We start from the raw sequence: 15,229 nt of genomic DNA, 5'->3' as shown, positions 1-15,229 counted from the left end.
GCCAGAGACCCAGAAGGCATCTAAACCCCTTAACCCTGGAGCTGGGCAAAATGGCCGTAACAACATTACTTGGTTTTGGTTTGTCTGTTTCATGGTTGCTGAAATGGAAGCTACTTCCCCAAAACTGCAGTATCCCTGGGGAAATCCCTGTGGATTTAGGAACTCCCTGGTGATTAGTGAGCCCCAGCTTTAGTTGAAGGGGTGGGAGTGGGGGGGTGTCTGAAATTTTAGCAAAGACCTTCTTTCCCCAGAATGCTCTTTAGGCATCAGAATTAAACAGGCTGCCAATAAAGCTAAAGGCTGTTCCACACTCTCGGCAGCATCTTCCCTTCCCCAGGGCCCTAATTCCAGCCTCTCACAACATCATAAACTCACAGGCTGTCCTGTTGCCTCAGGGTCTTCCAGAGAGGTTGAGAACTTAATTGCTGGTTGAAGTCTAGCAGCTGCCTCCACACTCACTTTGGGCGAAACCCGCTCAGGCCCCTTCCTCCATCAGAAAAACAGGCTATCTATAAAAGCACTGATTTCCAACTAGCCAGAGTCAGGAACCACTTCGGTGGGCCTGTGGTTTCACAAATGTGCCTCTGTGCAGTATTAAAATGCTAGGGACAAACAGGTGCTGGGGAACTTTTATTAGCAGTAATTATTATCTGTATTGTGGTAGAGGTTGGAGGTCCCAGCTGAGACTGAGCCCCATTGGGCTAAGTGCTGCACAGACACAGTCTCTCTACCAAAGACCTTACAAAGCAGATAAAGGGTGGGAGAGGAAACTGAGGCACAAGATGGGGCAGTGACTCAGACAGTAATTCAGGAACAGAACCTAGGTGTCTCAACTCCCACCACAGTGCCCAAGCCACCCAGACCACACTGCCACTAGCAGTTATAGCCTAGAACCAGCAGATAGCCACAGTTCTTGCTAATCATAACAGGAGAAAGAAGGTTGGATTTCAAGAGGGATCTAGCCACCCTGAGACTCAGGAATGCAAACAGGGCCAGGGTCCTTACCAGGCCTCTCAGCTGCAACACCAGCCTCTATCTGCAGTGACAGTGACTCTGGGCTCTGAATTTTCACTAATACTTGGAAATGAGTGGCTTGATTTACAAGAATCCATGAAAGCTGTGGCCACTCTGCACCTGCCAGGACATTTAGGGGCCTAAATAGGAATTTAGGGGTCTAACTTTAACAGTGCACCCCAGGTTTTGACATCAGTGACTGGAGTTTGCAGTATGAAGTTCAGAGCACTAGGGGGAGAATGGGAGCACACGCAGGGATGGTCGGTTACAGATAATGGAAGCTTCTGCCATAAAGACTCCATTTATGCAGGATGTGTAGTACGAAAGCTTGTATTACTTCACCCACCGTGTCTCTATAAAGATGCCATCTCAATCCAAGCAGCAGGCCTGGAAGGGGGGCACAAGGAGGGGTATCTCTGTTGCCCTGATGCGCTCAGTCCTTTCTGCATGAACACGCATAACCTTGCCCTGCTGGGAGCACTTTATCTTGGACTGAAGTTCTGGAGAGTGATTTTACTTTTTTTTACCCTGGTTTTTCTTTTCCCTTTGGATGCACCAGGTTTCGTCACGAGGTCAGTATTGTATGGAATGCTAGATAATCCCCAGAGGAAAATACCCCCTACCTGGGCACTGCTTCCTAAGCTTTAGCTCTGCTGCTGGTGAGCAAATGGCAATAAGCAGATGGTGCCTGATCCAGCAGATGGCATTGTACTTCCCCACACACTACCGTCCCTGGACCAGAGGGCCGTGCTGCAGCATCAGCCTTGGCAGGACTGCCCTGGCCCAGCAGCTGTCACCATGCCCTCTGCCCTCCTGCAGTATCAACCCAGGTAAGTGGTGCTGCAACCACGTGCAGTATTGCCTCTGGACCAGTAGGAGGCACTGCATCCACCTGCAGTACTGCTCTGGGTCTGTAGAAGATGCTGCACTCGCCTGCAGTATCCCTCCAGGTCAGTAGGGGGCGCTGCAGCCCGTGCTACTGAGCCTCGGCCAGCAGGTGACGCTGCGCTCACCCCTCTGTAGTACCGCTCCATGGCCTGCAGCCGGCGCATCGCCCTTCTATAGTACCGCCTCCAGGTCAGCAGGTGGCGCTGTGGCACACAGCACTAGCTGTTCCTGGGACCTTCCTGCCGGGCCGACGCTCTGGGCGCTACCCGCTCCCTCTAATACCCTTCGTTGGCCGCCGAGTTCCGGCTGGCCGCGTTGTGGTCCCGCGCATGCGCAGAGACCCTTCTCTCTTTGCCATTCCTCCTCGAGCACCGGGTAAGGAGGCCCCCCGGCGTCCTCGACCCGAGCGGGGCGGCCTGGCCTGGCGCGGGGGAGGCCCCTGGTGCTGGGAGCCAGGAGGGGCTGGGGGAAGGGGGAGAACGGTAGGGCGTGGGGGAGGGCTGGGTATAGGGAAAGGGGGGGTGAAGGGAACGGCTGGGGGCCCGTGGGAGGCTAGTATAGGGAAAGGGGAGGGTGAAGGGGGAACGCCGGGGTCGTGGGGAAGGGCTGGGGTATTAAGGGGGAAGGGGGAGGGGTGAAGGGAACGCGGCCCGTGGGAGGTCTAGAGGATAGGGGAAAGGAGGGAAGGGGAACGCCTGGGGGCCTGTGGGGAGGCTGAGGTATAGGGGGGAAAGGGGAGGTGAAGGGGGAAACGCTGGGGGGGAGGGACCGAGTTGAAAGGGTCAGAGAAGAGACGAAGGTAGGTGTAATGGAAGGGATGGGGTGCGGAAGGGGGAGAGGCTGAGAGTTGGGGGAGGCGGGTAGAGGGAAAGGGGTGTGGGGGAGGGGGAGAACGCTAGGGGTCTGTGGGGAGGGGCTGGAGTTGAAAGTGGTAGGGGAGGGGTGTGGAGGAAGGAGCTGAGGTATGGGGGGAAAGGGGAAGGGGCTGTGTTGAAAATGGCAGATGAGGGCAAAGGTAGGGGTGTGGGGGAAGGGAGTGGGGTGAAGGGGGAGAATGCTAGAGGTGAAGGGGAGGGGATGGTTGAAAGTGGCCAGAGAGGGGTGTGGGGGAAGGGGCTGGGGAGCTGGGATTCTCTGTTTGACTGGGCGAGGGGGGTGTTGGTCTGTGGGGCAGGGAGGTGGCTGCTTGGCCTGGAGGAGGGGTGCTAGGTGGCTGTATGTTGGGCTAGGTCTAGGATTCTCGGCCCTCTTCACCCCCAGGGCTCCTGTTCTCCCCTGCCTCCTGGTGGCTTGTTGCCTAATGGGTGGCCTTACATTTAACTGTTGGTTGCCTTGGCTGCTGTCAGTGCCTTGCCCTCCTTACAGACCCAGCTGTGGTGTCTTTAGCCACGTGGTGCCTCCCAGTGATAACTAAATCTCAGACTGCAATAACTCCCCTTCCGCAGCACAGAGCTCCTAGTGGAGGGAGTACTGGGCTAGGGCAACAGGGACCTGCATGTACCGAAGAGAGGAAGCCATGGTTGAGAAGTCAGTTTGTTTTAATTATTCAGCCTCCTATCTGCCAGAGGGGTCTGGTCTCTATCTGTAAACTGGAGGTGATACTGACCTATATTGCAGGGGACCCACAGGGCCATTTTTATTACAGTAGGTGTCCCGGCCATGACCAGGGCACTGAAGACACAGCCCCGGCACTGAAATGCTTATAGTCTAAACACACAGGATGAGGGGGGCAGTGACTTGCCCAAAGTTGCTTATCCAATCAGTAGCAGGGCTGGGAGTAGAACTCTGGGCTCCCAGTCTAGTACACTACCCACTAGACCACTCTGCTTCTCCCTAATGCCTATCACAAGCTTGAGGATCCTTGGGTGAAAAGTGTTTGGGGCACACAGAGTATTAATGCACATTGAAAATGACCTTGGGGATCTGAGCGTCACTGATCATTTGTGCAGGAGTTAATGGGCCATTCCCATCGCAAACTTATTTGACCCTGAGTGTTAGAAGCCTGAGGGAAACTTAATGCAAGTGCTCCTGGAGAATGGTTTGGCTCAGCCACACAAGTTCTGGATGAAGGGGGCTCTGCTACTGGGGGCTTGGAAGGAGTCCCAGAACCTGAGGATGGTTCTGGATCAGGGGATGGGGCATGAAGATGCTTTGTCTCCTGAGAAACTCCAGAGCTCTTTACAAAGTCAAATGACTTGAGTTTTGCACTCTACACAGAGTAAGTAAATTATATCCCCATATGGGAAAACTGAGACAGTGATTTCCCTATGATTGAGTGAGCAGCAATGGGAAGTAGAACCCAGATGTCCTGAGTCTCAGTCATCTGCCAGATCACACAGGACCCTGATGGGTTTTTCCCATCGTATCTGTGACTCTCTCCATTCCAGTATGGTGCCTGTGTTTTAAAGCTCAGTCAAGCTGTGGGTATTGGTCTCTGGTAGCCGAGCTGTCTACCTTATTTGTTTTGTGGTAGCTCTTAACAGCCTCAGTCATGAACCAAGACACCATTGTGCTAGGCACTGTACAGAGAACAAACAGCTGATCCCTGTCCAAAGGATCTTACAGTCTAAATACTTGAGGATTTTGTGCTCTGCTTCCATTCCAGGGTCTTCATCAGTGTCCTGCACTGTTCAACCCCTTGTGGGTTCCCATGGGATTAGCATTGCACTTTTCTGGTGCATCTGATATTGTGCAATAAATGATCATACCCCCTTCTCCCAGCTGTTGTCACTTCTTTGTGATGATCCCAGTTATCTGTTGTTATCAATATTATCACTTTGGTAATATTGTTTTGAACTTTTGGCACATTCATTGGGAGTCCCCCCCACCCATCCCTCTTTGCAGCATGTTTTGATTGCAGTGAATGATAGAAATTGTGGGGCGATGTGGATTCCTAATGTGGTGGTGTTTTGGTTTCTCTTCCAGTTTTGTGACCCCCTGCTGTCCCCGAACATGTATGCCTGTGCAAAATTCGTCTCTGCTCCTGCCCTAGTGAGTAGGGTAAAATCCCATTTTTTTTAATCAAGTCTAATACTAGGCTTTTCTGCAATACTTTTTCAAGATACTAGCTAATCTTCACAATCCCCTGCCACATAGGTAAGTGCTATCTCCATTGTCTAGACAGGTAATTTAGAGACAGGTGCCTGCAGTCTCCCATGAAGTGAGCGGCAAAGCTAGGAATAGAACTCAAGAGCCCTGACTCCCAGTCTTGTTCTCCTAGGACATTCTGCCTTTAGGGGAGTGTGTTTGAAAAAAAAAAAAAAAAGTAGATTTCACTGCAGTCTGTATCTGCTTAAAGTAATGGTGGCTAAAGCAGGGCTCATATGCTGCATGGCCAGCCTCATTTTCAGTATGGAGGTGACGACTGTGGGTATTACTGATGCTGTGCATGCTGGGAATTGTAGTTACCACAGACCACACTTTAATATCAAAGATGAGGGGAGCTGCTGTCTACATCTTATCCAAAATGGATGGGGCTCTTAGCCAGTTACTGATGAATGCCTCGGAACTCTAGTTTAGAGGTAACTTGCCCTCAACAGGCCAGATAATTGTAACCTTTTCCTATTTGCTACTAATTAGCTGGGTGGCATTTCCTGTCTCTGGAGGTGTAATAAAACTTCCTTCTAAGCTGCTGCTGCAGTGTTGGGGATGCCAGCCCATTAGACTTGTAACTGGTTGCTGGCTTTCAGTAACCCTGCCCTGGTGCCAGTCTGCCTGCCCTCAGGGCCCACACGTCAGGACTTGGTTATTCCCACAACATGCTTCAGAGATTCTGTAGTGTCAAGGGATCCCTAATCATGCCTCAAGCTCTGCCCCACCCAAGGCTGTGGCACATCTCAGACGCTCTTGTCTACATTGACCCACAGAGCTATGTTGTGGAGACTTCCTCCCCTGCCACAGTGCCCTACTGTAGATGGGCCCTGCTTAGCTACATGCTTCAGTCACCTGACACTAAGTGAATCCCTGCTCTGATCATCTGAGTTTGTCCAGATGTCTACAACAAATATGGCTGCCCCAGCCTCCTGTTTCATCAATTCGTAGGTGGGGAGGGAAACAGTGATTAACTGGAGGTGCTCCCTGCTAACTCTGTGCTAACCTGGCCCGGAGTGGCAAGTGCCAGCAATAAGGTGATTCCATGGTAAATGGGAGGCACTCTCCATTTACCATCTAAGTGTGTGGAGTCTCAGGGCTTGTCTGGACTTAATAGGGGATCCACCTGTGGCGATCAATGCATCGGTGGTCAATTTAGTGGGTCTAGTGAAGACCCACTAAATTGACTGCAGATCGTTCTCCCGTCAACTCCTGTGCTCTCCCGTCAACTCCTGTACTCCACGGGCTTGAGAAGAGTAAGGGGAGTCAGTGGAGGACGTTGTGTAGAGTGGACCCCACGGTAAGTAGATCTAAGCTACATCGACTTGAGTTACGCTATTCATGTAACTCAAATTGCGTAGTTTAGATCGACTTTTCCCTGTACTTTAGACAAGACCTCACTGAAAAAGGGTTGGCTCTTGGATGGTGCATGTCTGCCCTGGGGTAAGTTACTGTCCCCTGTGTCTCCCAGGTCAGTTCCTCTCTCCTCCCTTCTGTGTTAGTCTTGTGTTGAGGTTCCAGTAGGGCATAAATTCACATTGACTGTGGCTAGTTTCAAGGTAATGGTTACTTGCTGTCCTAGTTATTCTGCCAGCTCCAGGGGCAAGAGTGATCAGGATTACCGTCCATGATGAACTGTCCTGGGCCATACTGGTCCATGAAGAGGCAGCATTTGGTAACCTTCATCCTTTGTGTTGCCTTAGCATGGACTGTGCTGTGGGAACGCAGAGGCTTGAAAACAGTGCTTAGTTTGTGCCAGTTCATAGCCCTGGCACCTCTGGGCTTGCCACATCAGTTATGAAAGTAAAAAAAAAAATTGCTTGAGCCCTGGTAGCTCTTTCATTACAAATTAAGCCCTGCTTGGGAATAAGTTTGGTTTGGAATGTATTAAAACAGGAAGTGGCAACACGATGCCAGTGCTGCTACAAAGTGTGTGGATTCCTGCTGGCCTCGGGGAAAGTGCTACCTTTCCTCTGCCCCTACGGCAGAGACATGGAATGCCACATTCAGCCATGGAGTCAATGGCAGTTGCTTCCACTTATGCCAGAGCTGGATTTAACCCAGAGAACTGCTGCAGGGCATTCATGGCCTGACTTCTGAAGGTACGCAGCCCCTTCCAGGATCAGGCTGTCCACCCAGCCACCGGAGGGACCTTCATGCAGATGAACAGCAGAAGACATGCTGTCTTGACTCTTGAAGCAACAACTGCTCTGGTGTCCCTGAAAATAATTCAGTCACTCTGCACTGGGCCACCCCCAGCTAACAATGGGGGAGAGTCTGGCACACTTTGGGCTCTATGTAAATGTTGCCACCCCCTGCAGAGTTGCAGGGTAGGGGAAATACTGCTCCAGTTCCTTTCCAATCTCAGCATAACTGATCTGACAGATTATTGCAGGAAGCTGGCACTGGGTATCTGGTAGGGATTGTATTGCACTGCCTCTCTGGGCAGAGCGGCTCCGTCTGAATGATTACTTTGTCTGTCTGCAGGTGAGGAACAGCTCAAGGCTGCTGTGCAGACCAGTCTCTGCCTCCCTGCTGAGCAGGCCTGAGGCCAGGACGGATGAGGTAAAATGCTGAGCTTGGACCATGAAAGTGGAGAGGATCTTCAGAGCCTGAATTGACTTAAGCATTGGGCCCAGCAGGGGGCGTGCAGAGCAAATATTCCACTCCATAGCAGTCTTTGACTAGAGCGAAGCTGGGGGGTGGGAATCAATCCCTGCTGGGTGAGAAGGCTCGGCTGGGCTGGCTTGCGCTCTCAGGCTTCTGGGCTTAATCACTCAGGGGAGAATCATAAAGCAAGAGGAAAATCTGGCAACAGAAGAAAGCATGTTAGCAGTGCTGCAAGCTCTCCCTGTGGAAAGGGATTGGTGATTCAGTAGGAGGTGCTCTTCCTTTCAAGTCAACTCTGAACTGCTCCCCCAGCTGAGACTAGAGGGCGCTGTCCTGCTGCAAGCTGTATTTCAGATTAGGTGTAATAGTGAGATCGGGATCCTCTGGCACATGCAAGGTGGTTAGCCCTGGAGTCCCAGCCAGCTCTCAACGTGTAATTAGTCTGCTCCCACAAATTCCTCATGTGGGCTCAACTGAGAAGTCACTTCCTGACCAGAAGTATTCTACACGGCTAAACGGCTGCCAAATTCCACCCCAGCCATGGCTGCAGTTCACTGGTGGGTGAAGAACTTCACAGAAGGCTCATGTATTAGAATTAAAATGTGTAAAGCGCTTTGGGATCCTTCAAGTGAAAGGCGCTATAGAAATGAGGGAGAGGGGGCGGTGCAGCAGGAGCAATAGACTGCTTTAAGCCCAATATCTCAGGAATGCTTCTATGCTAGTGCTTTATAATGCTGGAAATCCAGCTCGACAGTAGTTTTAAGGCATTCATTGCCAGGCCTAGTAAGTCACAGGGCCTTCTCTTACTAAAACCCCAGGGAGATCAGAATTGCCCATCCATATGGGGAAACTGATGCACCAAAGTGAAGCAATTTGTCTGAGGTTACAAGGAATCTGTGAGAGCTGAATTTAAATGGCTCCCAGTTCTGTGGCTCACTGCACTGATTATGCCCCTCTCTGTAGCCTAACTCACAACCTCACCCCTCTAGAGGCCCACGAAGTCAGTTCTCCAAGCCATGTGGGAAACTTGGGTTCTTGTAGAGCTCCATCTCCAGCTGAATCTCTCTCATCTTTTCAACTCATCCTAGCTTGGCTCCACCCCAGCACCCCAGAATGCCCTCCTCCAAGCTGTGCGCCGGGAGGTCCACACCAGCTCCATCTCCCAGGACATTGACACCGCGGCGAAGTTCATCGGTGCTGGTGCTGCCACCGTTGGGGTAGCCGGCTCTGGTGCTGGCATTGGAACCGTATTCGGCAGCCTCATTATTGGCTATGCCAGGTAAGGAATGAGCCAATATCGGTTAGTGCTTCCCCTGCTTTAACCCTGTCCCCTGGCTTGGTTACAGCTGGTGCAAGCAGGGCCTGGGATAGGGGTATCAAGCAGGGTCTTTGGAGCTGTGCTCCGGCTCCACTCCAGCTCCAGGCAAAAACCTGCTGCTTCGCACTCCAGCTCTGGTCAAAAGCCCTGGTATCAAGCAGACCACGGGCCAAATCTGGACCACCAGATGTTTTTGAACGGACTCAGAAATCTTATCATTATTGATTTTTTTTAATTATTTTCTCTGGAATCTGGACTTAGTTATACCTTGACCAAGCAATTTGGACCGTGGCAAAAAATAATTGACTACCTCTGGCTAGGACTTCCCAGCACGAGCCTCAGAGCAGGGGTGCAAGTGAAAGCAAGACACATCAGACCTGTTGTAAGGGAAAGGCTGTTAAGAGTGAACTCAATCTCCTGGTCTTCCTGTGCATCCGTGTGGGACTTGGATTCTTTAAGCTGTCCTGTGCAGCCTCCGCCTGTTAAGATGGCAGCTCCTTATGCGATAGCCCTCTTTAAAAGGAGTAACGATGGATTGCTCTGAACCTGGACATGGTGCCTAGTCTGTTACAGTCCTCTGGCCAGTGCTCTTGGCTCTGTCAGTGGAAGGAACCGTAAACTGTCCATGAGGAGCATTTCTAAATCGGTCTGACCAGTCCTTTGTATAAGCAGGAGATTTGGGGTAGGAACAGGACAGCTGAGGACTCTTACTGGGTATCAAGCCCTTCCTGTGTAGGGCACGGATTCAGATCCAGCCTGAAATCTGCCACCATCTGTGGGTCAAATGAATCTGGTGGGTTTCAGTTTCATCCTTTATCTGGTGGGTGAGAATGTCCCCTGCTCCCAGCTAGTTCTGTTGATGCTTTTGAGTGAGCCATGGAGGCCAAACATCCACTAGAGAGGTCGTTGTTGGGCAGGGTGGGACATGCTGTAGGGGACAGTGGGGAAGCTTGCCCTGGCCCTGTCCCCTGCTGTGCCTCTGCTGCGGAGTCTCCATAGCTGTCAGCCTGGTGCTGAGTTCACATCCTTTCCTCAGCAACATGGGCTGTCCCAAGGAGCCTGTTGGTGGCTCTGAAACAAAGTGGGATTTTCCCACTTCCTCCTGCTGTGGGGCTCTCTCTAGTGATCAGGGTGGATTTTGGTTTCTTACCTTAAACCCATAACACTGGGATTTTTGTCAGCTCTTCATGCTAATCCCAATGCTGTTGCCCAGCACTGAGAAAGCAGGGGACAGGTGTAGGCACCAAGTCAGGCTTCTTTCAGACCATCACACGCCTGTCAGATACATGAATTTGGGACTCTTGAATATAAAGACCCCTCTGGAGTGAATCTAGGGCTCACCCATCTGGGAACTCCTCTGCAGCCAGCAATCACTACAGTGCCCCCTGGTGGGAGAGGCTGGGACTGCACCAGTCTGAACACTCCCAGGCAGTTCTATGGCATGGGAGATCTGGGACTTTCCCCACCTCCCCACGACTGTGCGTTGTAGTGGTTTCTCCCTCTGGCCAAGAGGACTGTGCCTGGCTCCCTTCAGATACTGTCCTGGGGATCAGCCAGAGGGGGTTGATCAAGAGCAAAGAACCTCATGGGCCATTAGGAGCTGGCAATGCACATTGGTGTATCTGACTCTTGGTCTGCCGTGCCCAGCCCAGCAGCATGGGGGATGCTCACTATGCTCCTACGTGCTTCATTGACTGGTGCTTTCTTCCTCCCGTCATAGAAACCCTTCCCTGAAACAGCAGCTGTTCTCCTACGCCATCCTGGGCTTTGCACTCTCCGAGGCCATGGGGCTCTTCTGCCTGATGGTGGCTTTCCTCATCCTCTTCGCCATGTGATGGAGCCAGCTTCCTGCTGTGTGTTCCTCCTGTGTCTAGTTTATCGTGAGCGGTTGTGAATGTCCTAATGCAGGTGGGGGTATCCCTGCCTCCTAACCGAATCTGTCTGGCCTGGCCCTGACTGAGGGAAGGTGAATAAATACTGTATTGATATACAGAACGCAGGTTCTTGGTGTGTTCTTGGCATGCAGGGAGCCAGTTTGGCCTCTTCCTCTGTGTGTACACTAGGGTGACCAGACAGCAAGTGTGAAAAATTGGGATGGAGGTGAGGGGTAACAGGAGCCTATATAAGAAAAAGACCCAAAACTCAGGACTGTCCCTATAAAATCAGGACATCTGGTCACCCTAGTGTGCACCCACTGGCTAGTTGATGATACTTAGCCTTAGGCAGCATGGCTGCAGGTACGTGATCTGGGTAGACCTTGGTAAGATAAGGAGGGCAAGGCCTTGCCCTTGGGGGAGCTTTTAGGTGCTGCAGGACTTGGGATGGGTGACTCAATAGGGGGCGTGCTCTCCTCCCAGAGTGGTGGTGGGTGCTGGTGAGCTTCAGGAAGTAACATCTGAGGTTCTGACAATCTGTGGTCAAGTTCCCAGGCTGCTTTCCCACTAGTCTGGGTGTCTAATCCTCGTGTCCTGGCCAAATTCCAGCTCCAGTCATTCTTCAGGGCTGACTCTCCTATAATGGCACAGCAATCCCTTCAGCCCCAGGCACCTCCCCCCACCCCCCCAGTCTAGAACAATCACCATAAACAAAGATTAAAGTTGTTCATTGTTCTTATTAGGACATGCCCATTAGGGAAGGGAGGGTATTCCCAGACTCTGGCTTCTCGCAACACTTGGGCTCTGAAAGCCAAGCTGGGTTTTCTCTGCCTCTGACATTACAGTGGATAAGAAAGGGTCCACAGTGCGAATGGCAAGGCAAGGGTGATGCTGCTCTGCATCTATCCATCCCCCTGATGCCAGTAGGTGCCAGTCTGTGGAAACCTAGTGAAATACCTCAGTCAAGAGAAAGGTCTCCATAACTGGCGCAGAGAGGCCTTTGCCTAAAACATCCCTGGCAAGAATCGAATACAAAGCAGCGATGCTAGGAATTGCAGTTGCTCTAGCTTAGTTGCTAGAGGCCTGTGCTCTAGCTCCACCATAAGCAGAACTCCCTGGGCTAAGTTCTGTGACCTGTTATGAGGCTCCCCCTGTCTCTGGGGTCTTCACAGCACCTAAATGTTGGGGGAGGGCAATTAAGCCTCTTAACCTGCTTCAAGGAAGCAGCCACTCTGAAATGGAATCCATCTGCATGGCCAAAGGGACTGTCTGACAGCAGAAGCCCAGTGCTATAGCCTAGCCCCTAGAGGATACTCAAAGCTTAAATCAAGTTAGCCATAGAGAGAGTGTATTCAAAATGCCTAGCCAGAGGGTGCTGGCATGCCTCATTGGCTATGCTATGATAGTCCACCCTGGGGCACTGGAGTGCTAAGACTATGTCTACACTGGCAATTGAATGACAAAACTTTTGGTCATTGGAGATGTTAACACTCCCCCAACCCTCCCCGCCACCCTCAAAAGACAAAAGTTTTGCCACAACAAGTGCCAGTGTGAACAGTGCGTTGTTGGCAGGAGAGCGCTGTCAAACGCTGCTCGTTGAGAGTAGAAGTCTTTTGTCAGCTCTTCCACTGACAAATAGTGGCCACACTGCATGACTTTTAGCAGCACAGCCATGGCACTAAAAGCTGTGTAGTGTTGACATTACCAAAGACTGGGCATCAGGCAGAGCTCAGCCAGCAGGGATGAACCTGGCCCCAAACTTGGTGCTTTCCAAACATACACACAAGCAAGTTTTCTGTCTCTGAAGAGCTTGTCTTGATATGACACACAGTAGCCAACAGGAAGAGATCAGTCCAAAATCCACAGCGAAGGAGGATCTATAGGAGGCTGTTCCCACTGTGGGGGCTGCAATGAAGCAGGCAGAAGAGGATCTGGGGTGACATCAGGCAGTGACACTAGCCTTTCCTGGGCCCAGGGATTTCCCTAGACCCTCCCCCCGCCCCCCCGAATTTCCCCAACACCCCCCCAGTTTCATGCAGTGTTTGCCAATATAGTTGTTGTTTGGACGTTTGAATGGAAATTCAAACATTAATACAAACTTTAAAAGCATACGCACAGTATGGAGAAAATACTTGTACCTGGAAAGCAGAATGGGTTTGAAAAGTAGGAACATAGGCTAGCTTCCTCATGCAGCTGTACTTTATGACCATGTTGGCAAATTTGTTTCGGTAATGTGGCCTACCTTATTTAAATTATGATTTGTAAGTGAGTCTTGAATGAGCTCTCCCCTGACAGCTAGTATTAGCCAGGGGAGCAGGGAAAGGCTTCAGGACCAGACTGTTTACATGAACTCACCTACTCTCCTAGGTATGCCGGCAAGACAGAGCTGTGCTGCCCAACTGATCACTTTGGCTGTGTTGGGTTACAAATCACTGAATATTAATGTGGAGGTCGCCCTGAAATGCTGTTCTCCTTATTGTGTGAGTAAAGGGCAGCAAGAAGCTGCTTAGCCTGACTGAATGAGGGGATCCCTCCGTGCTCAATTTGTGCTAGGGCTTGCCAGTGCTGGGGGCATCTCTGCCTCCTGGGGCAGTTCGAGCCCGGCACTTTTGGCTTACATATCAGTATGAAAGGAACAAACTTGCTTGAGCCCCAGCACCTCTTTCATCTACAATCTACAGCATCTCGGTCTCCGTCTTCTACTCGAACTCCAATTCCTTATAGCTCACGACTGCGTTTCGGGAGATTCCTTGATGCTAGAGAGGTGGGCAGGTTTAGTAGGCCACAGGTGTTTTGCTTGGTGGTGTGGACTTCTACCTAAGTCACAGGCACTACTTGACCTGTCCCTCTCTCTGATTTAGAGAGAGGGAGTTGATTAGTCGTATCTGAGTCTTTTGGTTATAGTGACCACTAGAGTGAAATCACTGATAATCGATCTAAAGTTCAGAGCGCATGCTGCTGCAGGACAGCATTTCTGTGAAGAGACAGCCCAGCCTGCACTAGCTGTGAGGTTCCCCCACGAGAGCTAAAATCACTGAGAGCTGAGGTGAACCTCTGATGAGACCGACGCCGCAGAGGTCACGGTGGCAGGTGGCAGCAGAAAAGTAACCAGTGCAGGGCCATTGGGCGGAGTAACAGAATGAATGGTGGCACAACAAACAGTGGCCAGAGCATGGGACTATTTTAGTGACCTCGCTCCAGAATGCTGGATTTGTGACTGGGAAACGCATATAAATCTATGTTTCCTAGTAGGCCAAGATTTTAAATGCATTATTATGCCAAAGTCATTATCTCACACGAGTCGCTATCTCAAGAGGTCATTATGCTGAGGAGTTCTGTACTAAACTTTTTTTGATATTATAAGTATTTTTATGTAAGAATGGCATATTGGGTCAGACCAATCGGTCCATCTATTCCAGTATCCTGTCTTTCTGACAGTGAGTATCCCAGGTGCTTCAGAGAAATGAAACAGACAGGGAATACAAGCGTCCATCCCCTGTCAGTCACACTCCCAGCTCTGGCAGACAGAGGCTAGGGGTACTCAGAGCATGGTGTTGCATCCCTTGCCCATCTGGCTAATGAGGTATGACGGAACCTAACCTCCATGAAACTATATCTATTCTTTTTTGAACTCTGTTATAATTTAAGAAAACTTCCTTTTGTTTTTTTAAGCTTTGCTTGCATTATTCATTGGTGACCTGATTCTTGTTTAATGGGAAGGGACAATAACACTCTCCTTACTTCATTTCTCACACAGTCAGATTTGATAAGGCTCTTATCATATCCCGTCTTAGTCGTCTCTTTTCAAAGCTGAAAAGTCCCAATCTTTTTAATCTCTCTTCATATGGAATCTGTTCCGTACCCCTAATCATTTTTGTTGCCCTTCTCTGCACCTTTTCCAATTCCAATATATCTTTTTTGAGATGGGGTGACCAGAACTGCACACAGTATTCAAGATGTGGGCATATCATGGATTTATATAATAAAAGTGGAGGAGCTTGATTTGCCAGACTGATCAGTTAAGCCAATACTGACAACCTATATGAAAAGGCTGCAAAACACCACGCCTCTGGACTGCATCGACATGCACAAAGCCTTATAAACCCAGTTACTGTCAAAGCCAATTTTAGAAGAACTTACTGAGGCTGTTAAGAATGCTGGAGACACAACGCAGTTTATGTGAACCAACATGGCTGTTTCACCATACTTTCTATTTAAGCAAGAGATACCATGCACTACAAACTGGAGGCCAATGTTAAGTGCATTGTCACTTGTTAATCCTGAAGCTGGACACTGGTTTCAAACAAGACTGGCAAATGCTCACTGTTTTTCTGACAAAACTCAGCTGACTCTCTAGAAGCATGCCATGCACTCAGCAGTTGAAAAAGTGAAGAACTCTCTCACCATATTCAAAATATGTGCATACATGGCTGAT

General features: G+C 50.4%; 1 protein-coding gene across 2 annotated transcripts; it reads left to right on the top strand.

Moving 5' to 3' along the window:
* Positions 1-2,204: 2,204 nt before the first annotated feature.
* ATP5MC2 (ATP synthase membrane subunit c locus 2) lies at positions 2,205-10,915 on the top strand. Of its 2 annotated transcripts, none has more exons than XM_032786719.2 (5): positions 2,205-2,277; positions 4,828-4,893; positions 7,480-7,557; positions 8,691-8,881; positions 10,641-10,915. In XM_032786719.2, exons 2-5 carry the CDS (start codon positions 4,855-4,857, stop codon positions 10,753-10,755), a joined length of 423 nt encoding a protein of 140 aa, XP_032642610.1. In that variant the 5' UTR covers positions 2,205-2,277; positions 4,828-4,854; the 3' UTR covers positions 10,756-10,915. The 2 variants fall into 2 exon arrangements, with proteins under 2 accessions (XP_032642610.1, XP_032642611.1); XM_032786720.2 differs by lacking the exon at positions 2,205-2,277 and adding an exon at positions 3,443-4,120.
* The last annotated feature ends 4,314 nt before the right edge of the window (positions 10,916-15,229 follow it).

Source organism: Chelonoidis abingdonii, chromosome 26, assembly GCF_003597395.2.
Source record: "Chelonoidis abingdonii isolate Lonesome George chromosome 26, CheloAbing_2.0, whole genome shotgun sequence".
Lineage (NCBI taxonomy): Eukaryota > Metazoa > Chordata > Testudines > Testudinidae > Chelonoidis > Chelonoidis abingdonii.
Note: the sequence above shows the minus strand (reverse complement) of the source record. Positions and strands in the feature narration are given on the sequence as shown.

What these genes read in the sequence shown, in the direction of transcription:
- ATP5MC2 (XM_032786719.2), top strand. Translation starts at nt 4,855, where the DNA reads ATGTATGCCTGTGCAAAATTCGTCTCTGCTCCTGCCCTA. An exon ending in TCGTCTCTGCTCCTGCCCTA is followed by an intron (nt 4,894 to 7,479) that starts GTGAGTAGGGTA and finishes GTCTGTCTGCAG; the next exon opens with GTGAGGAACAGCTCAAGGCT. An exon ending in CTGAGGCCAGGACGGATGAG is followed by an intron (nt 7,558 to 8,690) that starts GTAAAATGCTGA and finishes AACTCATCCTAG; the next exon opens with CTTGGCTCCACCCCAGCACC.